We start from the raw sequence: 26,576 nt of genomic DNA on the forward strand, positions 1-26,576 counted from the left end.
TTTCTTACTGAGATAAAAGAATAATAGAAGTATTCTTATTCTTTAATTTTTTTACATTTTAATTTTTTCAATTTTCAGAACTTAATTTGTTGAAACTATTGCTAATACTTAAAAGCAAGGATTTGTCATAGGTTTACCACTACTGGTAAAGAGCTATGATTACTTCCAAAATAATAATACTATGCCAAAGAAAACAGTTTGTTACCATTTTTAAGTATATGGCAATGTATTTTACTAGTTATCTTGATAATTTTCAGAAATGAGACAAAAATAGAAGACTCATGATTCTGCTTTTACTATTTCAAACCAGATGTTAAGCATGTTGAATTCAAATTTAGAAAAGGACTTTGTGGAGTGCCAGCTACAACTTTGGGAGTAGGATAAATAATTTCTTCAACAGTTATATATGTACCTAATAAGAAGCCAACAACTCCAATGAATGCTATAGAAATATTTTTCAGGACCATCCATATATTATACTGTTCCTTAGAAAATGTAAGAATTTCAACCAAAGGTGGCAGGATTAGAGCCAATGTGCTGCTGCTCACAGCTCCAACGAAGGAAATCACAATGTCTAAACGAGGAATAAGAATTGCTCCGGCACCTAGAAAATGAAAATACATTTATTTTTCTTATTTAAATGTTTGTTACTTACCTGAATACTAAAAGTAGGCGACATTTCCTAGACTTTCACTTGTCAACAGTTTCTTATGTAAAGAACTTTTAATTTTTTGCTTTAAAATTCTGGGCAAAGAGGTTTTGATAGTTTATTTCCAAAGCATTTGCATTACTTTGTCTGCCCATACAGCTCAATAATGCACAAGACATGCAGTGGTGGGACATAAATAAATGAGAGAGAAGAAATAGCTATTCTTTAAAGTAGAATTCCGATTTATCAAAATAGAAGGACCAACGGAAACAGAAAAGCATTCAGCAAATACCACTATAGTCACTGGATAGGAAGAGTCACTGATGAATGCTGAAATTAGTGGGCAAAAACGATGAGATCTGGATAGTTACAGAGTTTCAAAATATCTTCAAGATACTTATTAATTACAAAGGGAAAACTAGTACCTTTACAGTAGAGAAATATGTCAAGAGACCAACTTAACCAAGTAAGCAAAATTAACATCACCAGTAAGACACTGATACTATGATGTGATACGCTGAGAAGTGCACAGCATCACTTCCGTGGGATTCTTGCTACAAATGCTTAACTTCAACCGAATCATGGGAAAGCATCAGAAAAATTCAAATGGAAAGAAATTCTACAAAATTACTGACATTTCGAAAGTGTCAAGGTCAAGAAAGACAAAGAAAGTCAAGGACAGTCAAGATTGGAAGAGACAAATGAATATGACAGCTAAATTCAAGTGGGACCATGGCTAATGTCCTGGACCAGAAAAGGATCTTAGTGGGAAAACTGGCAAAATTACAACAAGGTCTATAAAGTAGTTAATAGCATTGTATCCATGCTAATTTCTTGGTCTTAATAATTGTACTGTGATTATGGAAGCTGTGAACGTTAGACGAAGCTGACTAGAGGTTTATGGTAACTACTTTCTTTTATACCCTTTCTGTGTAAATTACCTCAAAATGAAAAGTTCTTTTTTAAAAAAAAAAAAAAATAGTACTCCACTATTGGCAGCAAATTTCCAAACTGTTGACAAGTTTTCTGCAAGTTCTGGTCTGGTACTTTCTTGATCTTTTCAAAATGCATCAACAGAAGATTTGCAAAAACCAAGACTCATATTCCTTCCTTATTTGTCCAAATGATTTGTTGAGGGTTTGGAGTTGCCACCAGAAATAACAGCTGTGTTTACTCATATGCAGGCTGTGACAACTACATCACCACTGCCACTGATGAAGATTATATCACGTTTCCTCTTTGGGGATTCCAATTATGGCATGTGTTGGAGATATATATATATATTCCTGTTAGTAATTTAGCTTTCAGTTTGCAGTTTCTCTACTTCTTAATTTTTAATTTATGACGTTTTATTTTTTCCTTTTTCTATTTTTTCTGTGGCTCTCAACATTTTCCAGGAGGTTGTGGGATCAATTTCGAACTAAGTTCCCACCATGTTCCTCATATAACCAGAAGTTATTATTTATCATTCTGTATTCAAATTATTATGAAAGCTAAAGCCCTAAAAACTGTTTTGAAATTATAAATGTAGCTTTACATCTATAGGGCTGAAGTGGCATAACCCTTTATAAATGAAATAATTGACTCTAAAGAAGTAGAAATAGCTAGATCTAAAGAACTCGAAAGTAGAAATACTTTATAAAGTAGGTTATTCGTCTAATAGATGCTTGTTATAGCCTTTTAACTTCACTCTCTGGGGAACTATACAGCATAACTCTCAAACATAGTTAGGGCCTCCCAAAATTCATTGAACAAAATTATTCGTGGAGACATGTTTGTTTCACCTACTTATAGTAAGCAGTGGTATAAAAGTGAGGCCAAACAAATATTACCACTATCTTGCCACCTGAAGAGGCTTTCAATTTGGAATCCATTTTTCTTTGTTTATCTATAATCCAAACTGTCCCTAGTAAATCCAGTGAAATATTGTTGGAAAACTATGTGGGGGAATACTATAGCATTTTAGAATTTATAGACAAAATTTCCATCTAGCAAACACTTTTAAATCACGAAGTATAATTCCCATCTAAAATCTGTTTAAAGTCAGATTTTAAACATTACATAACTGAAAGATATTTGCTTGTAAAAATGGCTTGAAATATGCTATTGGTAATGTTATTAGTAGACAAAAAAACAAGTATATATACTTTTAGCTGAATCCAACATATATTAATAAAAACTCAAAGGGGAGTTTAAAGTAAGGATAGTTTTATTCATTACAAATACTATGTCATTAAGAGCTATTATGAATAGATCTATTAAGTACTAATCAGACTTATTCAGTGTTTACCAAAACTATATACGGCAAGAAAAAGTATCCTTAGAGCATAAAGTTCCCTCTGATATTAAAATAAAAGCCTATTTAAGTCTATTTTTGCATCTGAAGGGTAAATGCAGATACATCAGAGCACAAAACGAAGCACTTGATATTACAGCACCAAAAACAAAAATGTGGAAAATAACTTAGCACATTAATTTTAATTAAACAAATAGTTAATGGTGCTCTCCACATACCTACTGACTCTAAGACAGGATATCAGGAAACAGAATGGTACGTTTTTAATCTGCAGAGGCAACTAACTTAAATGAAGGATTTTAGTGAGTTTTCTCTACAAACTACTAAAGATTTATGGGTTTTGATACTTATATAGTCATAGTCTACTATAGATTATAAAAACAAGGACTTTCTAAAAATTACAAACAGTAGAAGGATCAACAAGTTAGAGAATAACAGAAGTAAAGAGTACTTAGTATATTTTGTTGATTCAATTCATACACAGAATTGAAACACTGGTCTTAGTGTTTATTATAATACATTTAAAAATGGAATGGCTCATAGCATGGGTTTGCTCCTAAAATGTCCATGGTGACCTTTGGCTGGTTGCTACCCTCCCTCCTCCTTCACTTGTGAGGTGCCTATATACCAGGTAAGCACCTAAAGGGAACACGCAGGAAGAGTCTGAATCACTTCTAAAGTTTTTGAGTTTCACGAAGAAGATATTTTGAAATCATGATTCAAATGCTAAATGGATACTTGGACACAACCAACATAATCCAAGCTGGTAAGTACACTTCTTTAAAGACCAATACAACAAACATGGATTCAGTACTCGGAAAGGATTATGGAACATTGAAAGACATTCAATTTTCAATGCAAATCAGGCTGAGCCTCCACTCTCATTGCTAGTGCTGCTGCACAGCCTACTCTACAAACATGACCAGGTCCCATCAACTGTCTACACACATTGGTCAGTAAAGCGCAAGCCCCCAAATCTTTTCACATGCCTTTGAAAACAGAATGAAAAGCAGTTTTGCCATGAGTATCAGTTGGCTTTTACTTTAATTTGGAAGGACGTGTGCCAAATACACAAATGAAGTTTACTGTCCAGTGATGTGTCCCAATATAGCAAAAAGAAATATTACACAGTTTTTGTTCTCTTTCTCCAAGGCATATCCCTCGTATGGATGAGAAGCTTTAATGACTTTTAACTAAAAGAAAGCAGCAACCAAGAAAAGGCTGCAGTTCTCTGTGCTATGAACTAAGCCCCTGGCTTCTGGGAACAAAATCATGGAAGCAGATGTGGTGTGGTCTGTGCCTCAGCAGATTAATAACTTCAATACAACACTGCCAGCAAATGTGCAGAAATGGCTGAAGTTTAAAAAAAAAAAAAAAAAATCCTGGACCCCTTTTACCATTGCCCTCAAACTCCTTTACCTGAATTTCCATTACCAACTTTAAAAGACGATATACTTTCAGAATAGAATTGCCTTACATCTGTTGATAAAAACACTTTTACTGAAATCAGTCTTTTTATTTAGTCAATACCAAAATGTCAATAAAATAAATGTATAAAAATATTTCAAAATGTTTTAAAATATCTTTTTGCTACTGAATGTTTTTTCGTTAGTCATCAGAATATGGACTTACTGACTTCATTTGTTAATATGATTTCTCTTATTAGTGATATAATTCAAGTAATTACTTTGAAAAATACATTTTATCTACTTTTTCAGCTTTGCATTTCCCTTTTCAAACCAAATGAAACACACGAAATTCTCTAAATCTAGGCATGAATTCCATGGCAGGCTGCTCAAATCAATTTATTGAGCTGCCTCAAATTTCTAGCTCTATCATTCTAAATAGTGCAAGATGTTTATTAGTATCTTACACAAGGTATTTCCAAAGCTGCTTGTTCCCCAGAACACTAGTAATCTGGTCCCAGGTATCATTTTAGGTAATCCTAGTTTAGTTTGGTGATACAATCATCTGTATATTTGTCATTATAGAAATGGTTACAATAATGATAATAACTTCCAGCTATTAATACTTTGTTAATATTATTTCTAACACCACCAAAATGCCATAAGGAAGTTTTATCTTCATTTCATAGTTGAGGAAAGAGGGGCTCAACAGTGGCATGTAACTTGCCTGAAGACACCAGCAAGTAAGTGGTAGGCTTGACTTCGAATCCCCAGATCTGTCTGACTCCAAAACTTACATTCTTTCCACTATACCGAACTCAAGCTCCCGTTCCATGAGTCTCTATTATGAATGTTACCTTGAGAAGGCATTTTATGACAAAGAGTCTTAATGAAAGATTATATACACTTCTTCAAATAATAAGAAAATAAGCCACTAAAATTATGAAAGACCAATACAAGTAAAATTAAACACTTTCCTGTAGGTAGTTATGGATAAGAAAACTGTTAAAATATGCAAAAACAGGAATAAAAAACCTGAGGAAAGCTAGAACCAAAATAAAATGTGTATCAAAAATGGAAGGAGTCCCATGTACATGTTAATCACCAGTAATGTAATTTTCAAAATAACTTCATTAGTTATTTTAAGTGTGATAGGATCTGGTTTGTGTTTTTCTTATGTAGCAGTAGAAAAACAGAATTTTAACCTGAAAAGTAATCCAGCTGGGTGAATAAAATTGTTTTAAAAATATTGAAAAATATGTCTTATGTAGCTTTCATTTTAAGAAATTCAACAATAAAAAATTATATAAATATATAATGATACTTACAAGTAATACTAACCAAGAAGGATCTTATCCCAAATTCACAGATTTGCTTCCATTTAGTATGAAATTTGGATGTGATCCCAGGGATAATGATCTCTGCTGGAACATAGAACTGAATTGAATATGTCACAAAAATGCCAAAGGAATACAGAATTTTCACTGATTGATATAACCTGTTGAAAAAAATTTTCAAAATTTAGTCATTTTTAATGTGAATTTAGCTTTCCTCCTTTATTTTTAATATTAAGATAAATAAGAAATCCAGAATACCAAATTAGGCCAGAACCTTACTAACTAAAAATGCTTGTTTAAAAAAAAGGTAAATTGATCTCTAACTAAATTTCTAGAGGATACAAGAACAATTCATTTTGACAAAATGGAAACCTTGAATATGCATGCCAGGGTTTGGGGTATATTGGTAAAAAGATTTCATTTTGGGATAAGCCAATATTCTGAAGATTAGACTCAGCCCCCGAAGAGCTAATGCTTTCTCAACTTTCTTTTTAAAAATTGAGCCTACTATATGTCTTAAATCCTGAGTCATACCGTCATTAATCTTTACATAGAAGAAAAACTCGCATTAAACTAAAGTATAGTTCTTGGGTGAAAATCTTTGGAGGTATGTCATTAGTTGCAAAAATGTCGTCCATCTTAAGTCTAAAAGCAGGCATCTAAACCATTTCAACTTGCAAAGTTCTCTAAATTATACACACAATCTATGTTTAAATTTACATTAAATAAGGGACATACAGTTGCTGGGTAAGGTTGTTGTTATTCTTTTGTGCAAATTAACTTATCTCTTTGATACACAGTGCTTCAAAACAGCACAGCAATTTTCAGTTTTATAAATATCTTTAGATTTCTACATTGTGGATAACCTGTCAAAACTTCACATGCATGTCTTGATAAAGACTTCAGTAACTTTCTTAAGCACAGAAAAAGAAGACTTTTTAAATGTTGATAATGACATGAAGAGAAAACACAGAATTGTAGGATCTAGAGGAAGGAACATCGTAGAATCCACTCTTTTGGGTTGCAGACTAATGAAATTAATGTGCTGTATTTTAAAAAAACATTTTAACATTTTATAACATTTAAAAGAAAAGCCCAATCATCCTGCATTTTTTAAGTAAAAAGCAGAGAAAACACTGTTGGTTCAGTGTGCTGCAGCATCGGGGCAGTGATTAACACCTACGTCCTCTTTCAACAGAAACATCTTCCCACAGTTTTCTCATTTAAGAGTTCTACTTTCCCACCTAAAATTCCCATGCACAGGGAAGTGCTTTCTTTCTTACAAAAGAATGCAATCGTTTTAAAAGGATTATATTCTACTTTTGGTACATAAAGTCAAGGCATATAAACCTTGACATTAATGGAGCTTTAAGTATAAATGTACTTAATATATAAGTATATAAAGTTGACATTAATGGAGCTTTATTTCTGATGTCTTAATATTTAAAGCAGCAAGGATTTTTAAATTTCACTTTTAAGTTCAAGGGTACATGTGCAGGTTATACAGGTAATTTTGTATCATGGGGGCTTGTTGTACAGATTATTTCACCACCCAGGTATTAAGCCTAGTACCCACTGGTTATTTTTTCTGATCCTCTCCCTCCTTACACCCTTCACCCTCAATAGGCCCCAGTGTGTGTTGCTCCCCTCCATGTGTCCATGTGCTCTCATCATTTAGCTCCCACTTATAAGTAAGAATATGTAGTATTTGGTTTTCTGTTCCCATGTTAGTTTGCTAAGGATAATGACGTCCAGTTCCATCTATGTTCCTACAAAGAACATCATCTCAACTCTTTTTTATGGCTGCATAGTATTCCATGATGTATATATACCACATCTTCTTTATCACTGACAGGCATTTAGGTTGATTCATTTTCTTTGCTATTGTGAATTGTGCTGCAATGAAAAAAGGCACATATGTCTTTGTAACAGAACGATTTATATTTCTTTGGGTATAAACCCAGTAATGGGACTACTGGATCAAATAGTATTTCTGTTTTAAGGTCTTTGAGCAATCGCCACACTGTCTTCCACAACGTCTTGAACTAACTTATACTCCCACCAACAGTTTATAATAAGTGTTGTTCCTTTTTCTCCATAACCTCACTAGCATGTTATTTTTTTGACTTTTTAGTAATAGCCATTCTGACTAGTGTTAGATGGTATCACGCTGTGGTTTTGATTTGCATTTCTCTAATGATCAGTAATATTGAGATTTTTTTTTTCATATGATTGTTGGCAGCACGTATGTCTTCCTCTGAGAAGTGTCTGTTCATGTCCTTTGCCCACTTTTTTTTTTTTGAGACGGGGTCTCACTCTGTTGCCCAGGCTGGAGTGCAGTGGCACAATCTTAGCTCACTGCAACCTCTGACTCCCTGGTTCAAGTGATTCTCCTGCCTCAGCCTCCCATGTAGCTGGGACTTATAGGTGCCCGCCACCACATCTGTCTAATTTTTGTATTTTTAGTAGCGACAGGGTTTCACCATATTGGCCAGGCTGGTCTCAAACTCTCAACCTTGTGATCTGCCCACCTTAGCCTCCCAAACCCTTTGCCCACTTTTTAATGAGATTTTTTTCCTATAAATTCCTTGAAGTTCCTTTAGATGTTTGATATTAGATCTTTGTTCAATGCATAGTTTGCAAAAATTTTCTTCCATTCTGTAGATTGTCTGTTCACTCTGTTGATAGTTTTCTTTGCTGTGCAGAAGTTCTTTAGTTTAATTAGATCCCATTTGTCAATTTTCACTTTTGTTGCAATTGCTTTTGGTATCTTCATTATGAAATCTTTGCTCATTCCTATGTCCAGAATGGTACTGGTTAGGTTGTCTTCCAGGGTTTTTTATAGTCCGGGATTTCACATTTAAGCATTTATTCCATCTTGAGTTAATTTTTTGTATATGGTGTTAAGGAAGGGGTACAGTTTCAGTCTATCCCATATGGCTGGCCAGTTATCTTAGCACCATTTATTCAACAGCAAATCCTTTCCCCATTGCTTGTTTTTGTCAGGTTTTCCAAAGATTAGATTTGCAGGTGTGTGGCCTTACTTCTGGGCTCTCTATTCTGTTCCATTGGTCTATGTGTCTATGTGTCTGTTTTTGTACCAGTACAATGCTGTTTCAGCTACTGCAGCCCTGTCGTATAGTTTAGAGTTGGGCAGTGTGATGCCTCCAGCTTTGTTCTTTTTGCTGAGGATTGCCTTGATCCTTCAGGCTCATTTTTGGTTCCACGTGAATTTTAAAATAGTTTTTTCTAGTTCTGTGAAGAATGTCAATGGCAGTTTAATAGGAATAGCATTAGATCTATAAATTGCTTTGGGCAGTGTGGCCATTTTGATATTGATTCTTTCTATCCATGAGCATGGAATGTTGTTCCATTTGTTTGTGTCGTCTCTGATTTCTCTGAGCAGTGTTTTGTAATTCTTGTTGTAGAGATCTTTCACCTCCCTGGTTAGCTGTATCCCTAGGTATTTTATTCTTTATGTGGCACTTGTGAATTGGGGCAACACAATGCCATCCACAATTGCCACATAAAGATTTGGCTCTCAGCTTGACTGTTATTGGCGTATAGAAATGTTGACTTTTTTTGCACACTGATTTTGTAGCTTGAGACTTTGCTGAAGTTGCTTATCAGCTTCAGAAACCTTTGGGCTTACTAGGGGTTTTCTAGATATGGGATCACGTCATCTGAAAACAAGGATAGTTTGCAGATCTTGCAGTTCTTCCTATTTTGATGCCCTTTGTTTCTTTCTCTTGCCTGATTGCTCTGGCCAAGACTTCCAATACTACGTTGAATTGGCGTGGTGATAGTAGTAAGGATTATAAACAGTCTCTAAACTATGGCCAAGCAAGAAGAGATTCAATAAGTATTCTGCTATAACATATTTATCATACAAGAAGAAGAAGAAATTTAAAAGCTTAGTAAAAATAGATTTGAGAATACACAGCACCATTAGGAAGGAAAGAACTCCATAGAGCTAACAACATTTAAAACTTAATTTTAAAAATTAGCTAAGGATGTATTTCTCAGCTTGAGGCTTAAAGGCTAAACACAAATGGTCAAGTTACTGAATATATACAACATAACTGAAAGACTTGTGTTTCCTATACTCTGATATGTAACTGTGGATAATTAAACAAATATTCTTGTTAGTTTATTAGTTTAACAAAAGGACATTCCTTTTTCTTAATTGTCTTTTTACTTATATGTTTTTAAAATGTGATTAATAATATATTTAGTATTTTTTAAAATAAAAATACATCATTTTGCATATAAGTACTATTACTTTTTTACTGACAAAATAAAGTTACATCAGCTAAGAATCTGGTTATTATTAATATCATTAATTATATGCAAATATTACTATTTGGTGAGTAAAAATGGGAAATAAAATGGTATGGATCTTTTAGAAGTTGGTATATCTACTAATGAACCAAAGAATAGCTATATAGAAATAAGAGGGCATCTTTAAAAAGTACCACAGTTTAATACGAACTGTTTCACCCCTACTACTTTTCTGTTTCAAGAACCCACTTATTTCTATGTTTGGAAACTATATTTTCAATCACTCTAAACTATTTTTCTCTACTTAACTTTTGTATAGATATTATCACAACCTTTTCTTCATTTGGGTTTTAAGCAGCAACTATTTGGCTTCTTTTGTACTACGTTTTAGAAATGAAGAAAGTTGAAAGGAAAAATCTACCCAGTAAACCCTCTTTCTAAAGAAAACTAACCTTTCTTAAAGTCACAAGAATTTGTTTTGAGGGTATAAAAAACATCAAACAACTTTAAACAACACTTAGTGTACATTAAATGGTCTTTTCAAACTCCTCGCTGCCAAAGATCCTGAGAGCTACAGACTGTTTCATTCTTCTCTGTATATCCCTTCAATGCACTTAGTATTAACAGGTGATTGATACTTATTAAATATTAATTATCAAAATAGATACGGATAGGTAATTCTTAGAAACTACAACCATTTAACATGACAAATATTAATAGCACTTCAAAGAATAAAATTATTTATGCTTGGAAACAAAATCTATTATAATGATAGTAAAGAATTTAATACCTTAATAAAGGACAGAAATGTATTTTTAATAATTATTTTTCAGCCAATATATTGAATCAGATTATAGGGAGAAAACAACTTAATGTTCCAGTGAAAATATCAGTTTTGAAAACATAGATTATCAAAATTAATAATGCTTTTACTCTTTTCCCCACAGTGGCTAATAAGTCAATCTTCAGGTATGAATAACTTTAAATTTTTTAAAAACCAACTTGGGAAATGAGTTGTTGACTGCTTCTCTGTCTCTCACGGTTGAATACAGAAGCTACCCTTGGAAATAACGTGGCAAGTCACTTTCCCTCTTGGATCCTTCATGATGCTCAGGTTGAGAATCTTGAGGATTTAACTCTGTCAAGAAGTCATCTTAATTGAGAACTATCTGCTATCCTTGCCAAGAGCCTCATCTCACTCTAGGCTAAAAAATAAGACAACTATGGTTATGTATCATTCATCACTAGATTGAATGCCTTGAACTAGTAAAACCTTTAAAATACATTCTTTCCTTCAAAAGCTAAATGCAATACATGTACAGTATTGCTCATAACTAATTTTCAAAGATGACAGTTCACAAAAATTAAGGGTAATAATAACTTGGAGCTTCTCTAATCCATACTTGCTTTATCCTATGGCCTCTTTCAAATTCAATCTTTTCTTGCAGAAATAACCATAATATACTCTGAGACTTTGTCAATTTGTACCAAAAGCCCTTTATAGCTTTTCATAGCTAGTAACCATTAGTTCTCTAGGATACTCTTATGACAGTCATTGGCTTTCATACTCCGCCAATAGAGTACATTGCACAATCTCTAACTTCCGAGGCCTCTCATGTGAAGCACAGGAAAGAAGTGAGAGACTCATATATAGTATATTAAAAAAGAAATATTAGATATAATCCCTTAATTATTCTAGTCCAAACTTCTCACTTTATCGAATGCCATGACTGTAAAAAGACAAGCAACTCTTCTCTTGTATCCCTCAGTTGTGACTATCATTTTAATTGTCCCACAATGGCAGAGTCCACACAGAAACAGACTATAGGCTGCATAAGGCATATCTCCACAGTGCAAAGACATCAACCAATGCAAGTTCTCTAAAGGGAAATATTTATCTTGAGTGGCTTTCCTGTTTTTTCCAGATTTTTGTTGTTTCTTAGGATACTTGTACTAGGGTTTCCTCTAATGAAAAGTGGTATCTAGCTAGACGTCCTTGAATAGAAACTATGATCTAATGGTCCCTTTTAAATAAAGAGTCTCAACTAGTTCCATTCTAATTGGAAAGTCACAGCAATTAGAAATAAGGTCAGATGTACAAAGGGGCTGTGGGAAAAGGGAAGGATTAATTTGAGCTACTGCAGGGACAGTGTCACCCTCCAAGGTTGAGTTGTGAATACCAAAAGCATCCTGTCTTATTCTTGCCCACTATTTCTGCACCACATTCTTATGTGCCTGGGAATACAAACCTTTCAATGTGAATGTGTGCACACTCCCACTTCAGAACCTTCCCCCCTAAAATATTCTTACTTGCTTTTGTAAATAAGACCAGGAAAGAATTCTGACATTACTTCCATGTACATTTTATATTTGACATTAAAAATAGTTGTCAAATTTATTTCTAAAATGATTATTTTTAAGACTTAGTCAAAATATTATTATTATTATTAATATTATTGAGACAAAATGTCTCTCTGTTTCCCAGGCTGGAGCGCAATGGTACCATCACAGCTCACTGGATAATCAACCTCCCGGGCTCAAGTGATCCTCCCACATCAGTCTCCCAAATAGGTGCGATTACAGGCTTGGGCCACCATGCATGGCTAATTTTTAAATTTTGTGTAGAGTTGGAGTTTCACTATGTTATGCACGCTAGTCTCAAACTTCTGGCCTCAAGTGATCCTCCCACCTTTTCCTCCCAAAGCACTGGGATTCCAGACATAAGCCACCATACCTGGCTCAAAATATTACTCTAAATAAGCGAAAAAAAAATCATTCTATTTTCCAAACATTCTATGGTATTTGAAAAGATGAACTTACTACCATATTTTTTAGCTTGATTCTCTTATAATAAGCTGTTAGGCTTCTAGTTCATTAAGCTTCTAGTTTCATATTATAAAAAAGAAACCAAAAAACACATTTAAAGGGAACAAAATTATATAGTTAACTATAAAGAGTTAATAAAATAAATGCTAAATAACCATATATCTTATTTGTAATTATGACTCTACTTTGAAATATATTTATAACATTTGAAACATGTTTCCATCTTGAAATACATTTATGTTAAAGTAAAATTGTAATAAAAAATACAGACACATCACATGTGTGCCCCTAGTGCAATCTGGAAACTATCCCAGGTACATTTGCTCTATCATAAATGGCTTCCTACAAACATTTGTCCTAGCAACATTTTTGACTCCAATGCCCAGGATTCAAATGACTACTAAATGACAAATTCTCACCAGGAGGCCAGTCAGAAGATATAATTCCTGCTGTTGTTGCTTTTTCACTAATATTTTAAGACATTTAAGATTACACAGACTTTTTTTATCCAAGTAGCTAATGTAGTAATGTGACAATAATTCAGTCAGCAATTCTGAATTTATTCTTTGCATATGTGAAAACTAAGGAGTTATCTTCCATCTTGTAAACAAGGAAGTAAGTCTGCATGGTAATCACTGTCACTATCTTTGAAAATTTTTCAAAGACAAACCTCTGGAAAAAGGAAAAATCATATACATATAATGCTTCATTTAGCAGGATATGGTCCCAATACTAAAGAGAACATTAAGATGATGCACCATTTTGTTTTATTATTTATAATGTGTCCCAATTGTGTTCTGAAAGGAGTTGGACAATACACACTATGAAGCTGACCAAAATAGCAAGTATGATGTAATCTATTATTCTATCAGGAACCCTGATGGTTTGGGTTTTTTTGGCAATAAGGACAGGTATTAATTTTTTTATTAAAATGTGTCCATATGAAAATAATCCCTGTTCTACTCTTATACTTGACTTGGATTTGGAATAACCTCCAATTTTAAACATTTTTTTAAAAAATCCCAGAAGAACCCTAAATTCATATTTACTCTCCTCCGAAGAGTATGAAAAAATTCCAGATTGCACAAAATAAATAAATCACAGTAATTTTTTTCTTTTTTTTTTTTGAGACAGAATTTTGCTCTTGTCACCCAGGCTGGATTGCAATGTCGCAATCTCGGCTCACTGCAACCTCCGCCTCCCGGGTTCAAGCGATTCTCCTGCCTCAGCCTCCTGAGTAGCTGGGATTATAAGCACCTGCCACCACGCCCAGCTAATTTTTGTATTTTTAGTACAGACGGGGTTTCACCATGTTGGCCAGGCTGGTCTCAAACTCCTGACCTCAGATGATCCACCCACCTCTGCTTCCCAAAGTGATGGGATTCCAGGAAATCACAGTAAAAATTTTAAACGTTTAAACCATAAATCCAAGAACATGCCTTTATCATCAAACAGTGGTACATTATAAAATATATAAACCAATATTGACAAATTCATATACACCTACCATACGTCTTGGGGAAGATTTAAAGTTATGCTGCCTTTGATTTCATCACGGAAACACATATATCCTAAAGTAGCTAATGTTACATACACAGTCGTAACAATCCCCATGCCAATATTCAACGCTTGAGGGAAACGCTTTGATTCTTTCATTTGGTTTTCCAGTGGAAGGACCTAAGAAAAGAATACAATTCTTTTTTTTTTTAAGGGAATAAAAGTATTTACAAATAACAGTGTCTCTTACACACAAATTGGTTATTTACAGGCTATCTGCAAATTTTTTTCCTTTACAACACATATAATTGTTGAAGTACACTTCCATTGCTATATATTTATGCCACCTATTTTAAAATTCTTAAAAAGATTTAAACTCATCTCTTGGCAGGCAAACCTGCTAGTTGGTTTTAATAACCTTTTTATTTTGGGATAATTTTAGATTTACAGAAAAGTTACAAAGATAACACAGATATCTCCCATATACCCCGACCCAGTTTCTCTTACCATTAACTTTTTATATTACCATAGTACATTTGCGACAACTAAAAACCAACATTGGTACATCACTACTAACTAAACTGCAAATTTCATTTGGATTTCATTCGTTTTTCCATTAATATTCTTTTTCTGTCCCAGAGTTCCATCCAGGATACCCACAGTGCATTTTGTCACCATGCCTCCTGTCTGTGATAGTTTCTCAATCTTTGCTTGTTGTTCATTATCTTGCCAGTTTTAAGGAGCACTGGTTTGGTATTTTACATAATGCCCATCTATTTAGGCTTGTCTGAGGTTTTTCTCATGACTGGTATTGTAGGTTTTAGAGAAGGATAACATAGGTGAAGTGCCTGTCTCATCACACGTTATTAACATGATTTATCACTGGTGAAGTTAATTTTCATCACTTGGTTAAGGTAATGTTTGTCAGGTTGCTCTATTATACAGTTACTTTTCTTCCCTCTCATCATACTCTGTTCACTGAAAGTAAGTCCCTAAATCCAGCCCATTCTCTGGGGAGTAGGAGGGGGATTAGTTACATTGCCTGGAGGGAGGAGGATTTCTAGGAATCTCATGTATGTATGTATGTATGTATGTATGTATGTATGCATGCATATTAGCATGGCCTTATGCATATTTTTTAAAACATTGAATTATAATCCAATATGCTGTTATTTGTTTCGTTACTCATATTATTCCACCTTTGGCCATTGTAAATTCCATCAGGTTGGCTTCTGTTTCCCTTTGACATGCCTCCATTCTTTCGTTTCTTGAACATATTCTTACCTTCTGACACTACAAGATGCTTTAGCCTCATCTTGTATTTCCTTGCTTCAGCCCTAAAATCAGCCATTTCTCCAAAGAACTTTGATTCTCTTGTAGAATGGTATTTAGAAATGAAGATCTGGTATTTAGAAATCAAGATCTGGGTGTGTGCTTATTGCTACTGGGGTGTCACTACTTGCAGCCCCTCTCAGGAGACAGAACTAGGAAGTATATGCATGTATACTAACCCATGTATACACACATATCTGTAACCGGTTTTACATCTACCCACCTGTATCTACTGTCAAATTCTGTAAAACTAATGATTTTTATTTTATTGAAAAAGAACCTTTAAAGAAAATAAGAAAAGGCTGACTGAAAAGTCAAGTTTTTAAGGCAAATCTTCAGAGACTGTAACCATAAAATTAGGCCATATAGTGAAATAGCTAAGTAATAATAATAGCAAGTATTTACTGGAGTGTTTATGATATGCCAGGTATGATTCTAAAAGCTTTGCATGCAGCATCTTATGCAATCCTCACAATAACTCTATGAGATGATAAATCTAGTATTTTTTCCACTTTTCAGTCAGTCAGTTCCAGATGGAAACATTAACTGTTAATAGCAGTAAGAAGGCAGAGAACAGTTTGGATGCTCTGGAGATAATCCAGACAGGAAATACGGGCAGTGGCCAGGAATGGTGTCAGTGCAGCTAGAAAGGGAGAAAGAGAAAGAAATGAACATTTCCTGAGGCCTTCTCTGTGTCACACAGCATTAGAATTGTTTTATGTATAGTCTCCTTTATGGAATGAATTTGAGAAATATTAAAGAAGACTTAACACGCCTTAATCATTGATTGAAATAGGGAACCAAGAACAAAGTAAAAGGAATCACTCCAGTGTTTCAAGTTTAAGCAACTGAAGATAAAACTAAAAGAAAAAGGAAATGAGAAAGTAAAGCTGGTTTTGGGTGAGAAAATATGTGTCAGACTTTGGAATTGTTGAATTTGAGATTCAGAGGAAATGTCAATAGTTAACCAGTGCTCATCAGTTAAAGACAGACATAAAAATCTGCAGTTATGTTTGCAACAGCAATAATTGTAGCTGTGAAAATTTGTAAGAATTTGGGAGAATTATCTGAAGGAGAATTCACAGAGAGCAGAAACCCAAGTAAAATGGTATAAAATTTTATTATAGATCTATTTTGTCTGGGGTTAATATAAATAGATGTTTACAAATGGTTTTGCTCCCATACCTACCATCAGACTATGAAACATAAACTATGGAGCAAAGCAGACAGCAAGACTCTTATTTTCCCCAAGTCTACAAATGTTAGGCTTTAACTGGGAGCTACCTGCATGGAAATATTTAATATCTTAGAATCCTCAGAATCGTTGGAGTGTCTCTTAGTATTAGCTTTATAACATTGTTTCTCAAAACAAACATTATGGCTGGGCGCGGTGGCTCAAGCCTGTAATCCCAGCACTTTGGGAGGCTGAGACGGGCGGATCACGAGGTCAGGAGATCGAGACCATCCTGGCTAACATGGTGAAACCCTGTCTCTACTAAAAAAATACAAAAAAAAAAAAACTAGCTGGGCGAGGTGGCAGGCGCCTATAGTCCCAGCTACTCAGGAGGCTGAGGCAGGAGAATGTCTAAACCCAGGAGGCGGAGCTTGCAGTGAGCTGAGATCCGGCCACTGCACTCCAGCCTGGGCAACAGAGCAAGACTCTGTCTCAAAAAAAAAGACAAAAAAACAAACATTATATTCATAAAACTACAGGGAGAATTTATATCCAACTCTTCTTATATAGCAGTGATTCTGCAACTATTCCGATTCCCTTCAAATAATGTCATCTATAAAATATGCTTCAGATGTGCCTGAGTATGTGGGATATAGGTTTTTTTTTAAACTGGCCTTGAGTCAATAATTTTTGAAGCCAGGTGACATTTACATAGGAGTTCATTATACTACTTTCTAAATTTTGTATAGGTTTGAAATTTTCCACAATAAAATGTTAAAAATGATCTGGCTAATTTATTCATTTTATAGACAAAGAAAAAGAGAAGTAGAGAGCCTAAGTGGTATGTCTAACATTAAACTCCTTGTTAGTGGAAGGACTAAACTATAATTCTAATCTATCACACCAAATTGGAAATCATGTTCTAGAAATAAAGAAAATTCAAATAAAAAAGAAAAATATGCAATTTTAAATATAGCTAGGCTATATAAATCATTGTGTTGAATTAAGATTTTAAATAATAATAATAATAACTAAATTCTTACCACTCCTATGCCTTCAAAAGCAAATACAGCAGTACCAAAAAAGAGTAGGTATTTCTTCCAGCCAGCTACTATTGGAAGGTTGTGGGGATCCGGCATGTTCTAAAGAAAGGAAGAAAAAAAGAAGACCAGTTACATCTTTACTTATTCTAAATAATTTAAAATTGAAAGAAAAATCATGTAATTTTGAGCTTCACCACAGCAAATGTGTTATAAAAGTGACTAATTTTTTCAATGAACACTTAAAGCACCCTATGTTAAATGTAGCCAAGCTGTTAGGATTTCACTGCCAAAAGCAACTGTTTCCCTTATGCCCATACATTCCATCTGAGCAAAATGCTCCTGACTATCTGCTTCCACCTGCAAGTCCCAGGCTGTGCACACTAGGTGTGGCTCCTGCCACAACAGGAAATACATAAGCACATTCAAGTTCTAAGCTGAGAGCCATACAGTCAAGTTATCAACCACTGCTGCTGGTGCCCAATAGAAATTCATTCTCCACTCTATTTTCATTGCTCTTTCAGTTCTCTAAGATGCCTGGCTCCTGACACTGGCTTTCTACCTTATAGCTCTGCTGCTGCCTAGAACAGGTTTCCTTCTTGTTTCAGTGCTTACATTTGATCTGATGGTTGTCATTACCCTTATTGTTTGAATATATATGTCCTGACTCTGGCTTTGATTGCTTGGTCCTGACTCACAGGCTTATTCCAACTCTCATCATCTGGACAAAGTGCACATTAGCTCTAAATAGCCACTTCTTCCAGATACCCCAAGTCTGGTCCCTACTCTCCTCACCATCTTACATTCTCTGCTTTGCCTGATTGGAAGCAGAATTCAAGGCCAAGTAAAAAGGATGAACAAAGCAACTGAAGTGTGAAAGCTCAAGGATAATTTGGGGAACAGAGAGGTCTAGGACATCTGAAGCATAGATAGAATTGTGTGATATAATGGTGATACATGACTAAAACCATACACACTGGGTTTAGAATGAAAGGGTATTACAATGTTTGGCTCATTCAACACTAAACTATTATCTAAGGCAAGCAGGATGCTATTTCTCTTCTCCAAACAGCAGCTCATGCTGTTTCTTCTATTTTGGGAACCTCCTTTTCGGCTTAACTGACTCTTACATGTTTAGCTAAGGGGCCACGAACTCCGGAAAGCCTACAGGAACTTCCTGTCTGTTTCCTCCCACTCAGTGCTATAAGAGAAACTACAGGTTTTGAAATTCAAAGAGGAAGGAAATGAAACACAGATCCATAGTAAGAATTTTTAATAAACTGCTAAAGAAGATTTTACAACAATTACCTTGGAAATAATATATAAGATTAATTAGATCAGAAGTGACTAGAGCAGGGATTCTCAACCTTTTTTTGGTCTTTGGCACCCTTGCAGGATGAAAGCTACATAACTGCTCAACAGCAAAACACATACATACAAACAGAAATACTAAATCTTGCAAACTATTTTAAGGAATTTGAAGAATCCCTGAATCTCAACAATAGATTATTTTAAGGAAACTGGGTTAAGAATCCCCAGACTATGGACAATGAAATCAGTTGAGGTAATTGCATATATTTCAGATAAAGGGATTACAGACTAGTGTAGTGGCAGTGGATTGAAGCAGTGGCAGTAAATAAAAGTTCAGAAGGGAAAGGAAATTACAGAACTGCATATATACACACACACACACACACACACACACACACACACACATATAATGCATCTCTTGTGATTGGCTTAAATCACAAGATTTAAAGAATAATACATTTAATGAGTATTTTAAAGAAAAATACATTTAATGAGTACCTGCTTTCAATGTTTGGCACTGTACTAAGAACACAATCCTAAATCTCAAATAACTCTAATAGAGTAGGTATTACTATCTTCTGAAGCACTGTCACAAAGCCCAGAAGCGTATTTACTGAGATTCAAGATCTGACCACAAAGCCTGTTTAATCTCTATATCATATACTTTTCTAACTCAACAGCATCCCCCTAGAAGAAATCAGCATCTACTGATTGTACACTGTGTGCCACATATGAAGTAGGGGTCTTTACATATCATTACTTTTACCGCTACAGTAAACAAAAATTTTACTTATATAAGAAAGATAAGAACTTAGTTAAAAACATTTTATACTTACCCTGACAACATACTGGTAAATTATCACAAGACTGACAGTCATGGAAACGTTGGCAAGGAATGAAAGTACAAATAGATTCTTTAGTTCACGAATGAAGACCAAAAGAATTATAAATGGAAGAAAGCAAAGCATATATATCCTTAGGTCAACACTTCTTCTCTCACATGGATTTGATGAATTGGTACTATTCGAAATAAACACTTTACTCTCCAGGAATCCTTCATGAACCTATATAGGATTACCAGGAGAATAAAGAAGGGCAAAAACTTCCATCAATTTACAACCATAGAACACATGTACAAAGAAAATTACAATCTATACACTTCACAATAAATTGCTATATTTTAAAATATTTACATTTACATTTTTTCAAGATACTCTGGTTTCCTAGAAACATATGTATCAAATATAAGGATAACTGACATAAAATAATCTTGAAGGGTAATTTCTTTTATCATACTGTAACCATAAAGTTCATTAGAAAATTATAACGATAGATTTGCTAATGTATTCTGAAGCTTTGTCACTATCATGCTCATGATACCTCCAAAGGCTCAAGTATCTCTTTTCGAGATCATCAAATTTGGGACCATGCTTGTCTAGGATGGCCACTGAGTATTCTCCTCTAGCTTATTTTCTTCAGCTAGGAAACAAGCTCCAATTATCTCTCAAAAATGTAGTCAGAGCAAAATTTTAAAATTATAGCCTAACCTTAAAACTCTTATAAAGCAATTATTTATAAATTATCATCACTATCAATAAATATTTACTAAAAATCCACTACATTCATGCATGGCCATATGGTAGACAGTACATAAATTTTTGCTAGAGCAAAAAACTTCTACAAGATAAATCAACTTTATATTAAAATTTATTCAGCCACTCCTATAACCCAATTTTCAGATTTCAAAACAAATGTGATTTACAGACTCCATATATTAAGAACTATCTGTGATCCAATTAATCACATAATGCTACTTACTAAAATAGAAATGAAATTATAGAGGACTCTAGAAACAGTCTTAAAAATTTACAGCAGAGGCAGATCATACTATAACTTGAATACCAGTGAAAACTTATTTGCCCCCAAACAGTGTACCCTCCTTCGAACACATCAATATTGTCGAGTCTCTGGATACACACATTCTAAAAATTCTTAAGACCTTGTAATAATAATAGCTAGTGTTTTTTGAGTACATTCTTTGTATCAGATACTGAACTACATGCTTTATATACAATATCTCACTTAATCCTCAAAATGACTCTCTAAAGCAGGTGGTAATATTAATCCCAATTTATAGTTGAGCAACCTGAGGCTTAGAGAAATATATTTTTTAAATCTTGTGTAATGTCAAGCCAGTAAGTGGTGGTTCTAGGATTCAAACCCAGGCCTGTGACTCTAGAATTAGCCTGGCCAAAATACTGCAACCCAGAAAGGAGGGCCCTGCCCAAGCAGCCACCTGGTCTCCACTCTTACATATCTCTCTCTAAATGTAGTAATTAAGAGGCCAACAAATCAGAAGATTAAAACAAATTTCTGATATGATTAACAATTTAAGTGTTTCTTCTACTTTAATTTTACATGTGTAATCTACCATAAGTAATGTTTAGTGTCAGCATAAATGTACACATCATCTTAGACTGTAGAGAATATATCTATTAGATTTTTGCCCTATACAGGCAATTTATAACTTATACTGGACTAACAGACTTTCAAGTTACATCATGTACCATTTAAGAAATGCACAGCACATGACTATCTTGTAACTGACCATCAAAACTTTACATTTTCTTTTATGTAATTTAAAATAAAAGCAAAATTGGGGATTTACATTCCTTGGTTTTTACAAACATATTTGATTGTTGATTTAATGTTCTAGTAACTAAATTATTTAGAGCCAAATATTTGTTATGAAAGCAGTATCTCCAATAATTAGATTAGATAATGATCAAAGTAAAGCTCTAATAAGGCTAGCTGGCAAGAGAAAAGCAGTTATATAACCAGTATTTTAAAGAGTTGTTTTAATTATTATTAGGTGCTTTGGAATTTAAAATTAATTCTATCACAAATATAGTATTTTAGCACTTTTGGCAAAAAAGTGGTTATAAAAATTCTGAGGATTAAAAAAATAAAATAAGAATGTAGATACATACCTAGAACAAGATTCAGGTAAACATTTGAGTCCTTTGGTGCCCTCTAGAGACAGAGATTGGCTATCTAATAGGACTTCCTATGATCTCACATGTTTACCAAAATGTAAAACACTGAAATAAACATTATAAAATAAAATTACTAAATTCAGTTGTTTCCATTTGAGCTCAAATTTACTAAAATCCACCACTTACTAAGTTTTCAATGATCCTGTAATTTAATAGTTAAAATTCCAACGGCAGATTATGTTTGTCAGTAAAGCCAAATGCAGAATTACAGTTATAGTACCCTACATTTGTATAATGTTTTACATTTTACAAAGGCTTTCATAAACCTTTTGTCAGCTGAGCCTCACAATAAGTTTATGAGAAACAAGGGCATATTTTGTTACTATTCCCATTTTACAAATAAGGAAACTGATGCTAGACCACAGGGATAAGGGGGTTTTGCTCAATGTGTGAGTTAAAACTGAGAAAGCAGAGATTTGAACTTCTATTCTACAATCAATGATCTTTGATATTGCTACACTTTTTATTTGTAATACTGTATTCCTTCCCCATTCTCCAAGCCCACATACCACTATTTTATCTATATGAGATTTTCTAGAGTATCTTAGAGTAAGAACAGACAGGAACAACATAACCATTATGGACTAGACTCATCAGAAGCACTAGGGTTCTTTATCCCCTACTGATTGTGCATAGACTTAATGGGACCAAGAATAGTCCTGTGGCAGTTACATAGCAGGTTTCTACATTTGTGTGGCAACTAAACCCTTAATTTTTGGGGTTAATAAAATACATTTAAATTTCATGTACATTAAAGGGAGGGTAACAATCCTATGGTTTTTAACTATAACAATAAGTAGCAATTGGTAAGGTTTAATCAACTAGTGTGTCTATGATTGTATAAAGATATCAAATGTAAAAGAACACCTCTGTAGAGAGGGAAAATCTCTGATCTCATGCTGCTTCAGTGACCATCTCAACTACTTTCTCAAGCCTGACTACTTTTTTTTTTCCATGTTACTCTTTATGATTCAAAAGGACTTTTACCTTTCTATCTACAGCAAGCATTCTCCCTACCTCCAGAGAATCACTTTTTCTACCTGATCTTCTTAGGACATGTGCAAAGTTAAACTTTTCCATTCAACCTGAGAAGTAACTGATAATATTTCATAGGAGAAAGTCACCAATTCTAAGCTTATAAACATTTATTTTATCTACCGTATCTACTCTTTATGTCATACAAACACACTCACAGCTAAAATCCAACAAGACAATGTCCCGTGGGGTGATGAACAATTAACATACTGGATGTGACAGAGATCTAGGTTTCAACCTAATTCCATATGACTTATGGCACACTACTCATATTTTGTGAGACTGCTTTTTCATTCATAAAATGAGCATAGTACTTACTTTACAGAGTAGTTATAAAGATTAAATAATGTATATCATGGTTTGTAAATATAAAATTATAAGGCATTACTAACATTATTCTTAAATTCAAACAGAGCTTGTAACTCCTTTAGAAGATAGGTATTAGAAAAGACACAGTACTACCATGTTGCACAACCCTAGAAAGGCATAATTTCCATCATATTATATATAAATGACTGGTAAGATGGTATGTCTTATAACTTCTTGTTAATAAAAAGCCTCTTAATGGGGTTAGGAGTCCTAGGAAAATGCAATTTGTAGAATTAAGTATTTGTAAAATCAAAAGGATGTCATCTATAACAAGTAATGCTAATGGAAGGACTGATGCTTTATTTTGATAAACAAAAGAGTATAAACAGGACTCTAACTCTAATTACTGTTACTCTTTTCTATGTCCTCTACATCTCCCATGGCTACTTGCTCTCGCTAAGACCTTTCACTCCATTCTGTAGTCACAATACATATGAGGGAACACCAGTGTCTGATGGTTTAGATTACAGATTTTTCTACCAGAAACTGTGTATAAGAACTTAATTATTGGCAAATATCTAGTAAAAGATAGAAGAAATAGTTTAAAAGGACATTTTGGAAAAAAATAATAAAATGAGGGTAGAAAGAAAAACTACAGAATTTATTGGGACTCTCTGATGCAGACAGCATCTAAAAGTACTCTCCTGGCTAAAACTGTCAGCAGTTACAACACTAATCTCTTGATACCATTCCCTTTTTTAAAAACATTTTATTATTTTATTTTTCCATACATTATTGGGGTACAGGTGGTAGTTACATGAGTAAGTTCTTTACTGGTGATTTGTGAGATCCTGGTGCACCCATCAACAAAGCAGTATACACTACACCATATTTGTTGTCTTTTATCCCTTGTCCCCTCCCACTCTTCCCCCCAAGTCCCCAAAGTCCACTGTATCATTCTTATGCCTTTGTGTCCTCATAGCTTAGCTCCCACATATCAGTGAGAACATACAATGTTTGGTTTTCCATTCCTGAGTTACTTCACTTAGAATAATAGTCTCCAATCTCATCCAAATGCTATTAATTCATTCCTTTTTATGGCTGAGTAGTACTCCATCACATATATATATATATGATGGATATATATATGATGATATATATATCACAGTTTCTTTATCCACTTGTTGGTCGATGGGCATTTGAGCTGCTTCCACAATTTTGCAATTGTGAATTGTGCTGCTATAAACATGCGTGTGCAAGTATCTTTTTAGAATAATGACTTATTTTCCTCTGGGTAGATACCCAGTAGTGGGAATGCTGGATCAAATGGTAGTTCTACTTTCAGTTCTTTAAGGAATCTCCACACTGTTTTCCATAGCGGCTGTACTAGTTTACATTCCCACCAGAAGTGTAGAAGTGTTTCCTGATCACTGCGTCCACACAAACATCTACTATATTTTTAATTTTTTGATTATGGCCATTATGCAGGAATAAGGTGGTATCGCATTGTGGTTTTGATTTGCATTTCCCTGATCATTAGTGATTCTGAGCATTTTTTCATGTTTGTTGGCCATTTGTATGTCTTCTTTTGAGAACTGTCTATTCATGTCCTTAGCCCAGTTTTTGATGCAGCTGTTTTTTTTCTTCCTGATTTGTTTGCGTTCATTGTAGATTCTGGATATTAATTCTTTGTCAGATGTATAGATTGTGAAGATTTTCTCCCACTCTGTGGGTTGTCTGTTTACTGACTGTTTCTTTTGCTGTGCAAAAGCTCTTTAGTTTAATTAGGTCCCAGCTATTTATCTTTGTTTTTACTGCATTTGCTTTTGGGTTTTTGGTCATGAAATCCTTGAGTAAGCCAATGTTTGGAAGGGTTTGTTCAATGTTATCTTCCAGAATTTTTATACTTTCAGGTCTTAAGTCCTTAATCCATCTTGCGTTGATTTTTGTATAAGGTGACAGATGAAGATCCAGTTTCATTCTCCTACATGTGGCTAGCCAATTATCCCAGTACCATGTGTTGAAAAGGGTGTCCTTTTCCCATTTTTTGTTTTTGTTTGCTTTGTTGAAGATCAGTTGACCGTAAGTATTTGGCTTTATTTCTGGGTTCTCTATTCTGTTCCATTGGTCTATATACCTATTTTTATACCAGTACCACACTCTTTTGATGACTACGGCTTTATAGGATAGTTTGAAATCAGGTAGTGTGATGCCTCCAGATTTGTTATTCTTGCTTAGTCTTGCTTTGGCTATGCAGGCTCTTTTTTAGTTCCATATGAATTTTAGAATTGTTTTTTCTAACTCTGTGAAGAATGGTGGTGGTATTTTGATGGGGATTGCATTGAATTTGTAGACTGCTTTTGGCAGTATGGTCATTTTCACAATATGATTCTACCCATCCACATATATGGGATGTGCTTCCATTTGTTTTTGTTTTCTATGATTTCTTTCAGCAGTGTTTTGTAGTTTTCCTTGTAGGGGTCTTTTGACTCTTTGGTTAGGTATATTCCTAAGTAGTTTAATTTTTTTTTTTTTTTGCTTAAGTTACAATTTTTATTGTACATTATTTTATTGTTCCTCATAGGTTAACTCAGACTGAGGAGGAGAGGTTGGAACAAATACCTGGAGAGTGATAACTGTGTTAGGTGCTATCCTGTGTGTTTGCAGGTCTTTTGTTTTGCTTTGTTTTTTGTTTTTTTTAATTATACTTTAAGTTCTAGGGTACATGTGCACAACGTGCAGGCTTGCTACATATGCATATATGTGCCACATTGGTGTGCTGCACCCATTAACTCGTCATTTACATTAGGTATATCTCCTAATGCTATCCCTCCCCACTCCCCCAACCCCACAACAGGCCCCGGTGTGTGATGTTCCCTACCCTGTGTCCAAGTGTTCTTATTGTTCAATTCCCACCTATGAGTGAGAACATGCGGTGTTTGACTTTCTGTCCTTGCAATAGTTTGCTCAGAATGATGGTTTCCAGCTTCATCCATGTCCCTACAAAGGACATGAACTCATCCTTTT

General features: G+C 34.3%; 1 protein-coding gene across 2 annotated transcripts in view; it reads right to left on the reverse strand.

Moving 5' to 3' along the window:
* Positions 1-207: 207 nt before the first annotated feature.
* SLC36A4 (solute carrier family 36 member 4) overlaps positions 208-26,576 on the reverse strand; it is a 48,807-nt gene continuing 22,438 nt past the window's right edge. Inside the window, exons 7-11 of one of the 2 annotated variants that reach the window (XM_077964173.1) lie at positions 19,986-20,213; positions 17,842-17,940; positions 14,303-14,472; positions 5,693-5,849; positions 208-604 (exon numbers count right to left, since the gene is read on the reverse strand). In XM_077964173.1, coding sequence (XP_077820299.1) covers positions 575-604; positions 5,693-5,849; positions 14,303-14,472; positions 17,842-17,940; positions 19,986-20,213 — 684 coding nt within the window. In that variant the 3' untranslated portion in view covers positions 208-574. Of the gene's footprint in view, positions 605-5,679; positions 5,850-14,302; positions 14,473-17,841; positions 17,941-19,985; positions 20,214-26,576 lie in introns of both variants that reach the window. The other variant, XM_015115465.3, reaches the window with a different exon arrangement.

Source organism: Macaca mulatta, chromosome 14, assembly GCF_049350105.2.
Source record: "Macaca mulatta isolate MMU2019108-1 chromosome 14, T2T-MMU8v2.0, whole genome shotgun sequence".
Lineage (NCBI taxonomy): Eukaryota > Metazoa > Chordata > Mammalia > Primates > Cercopithecidae > Macaca > Macaca mulatta.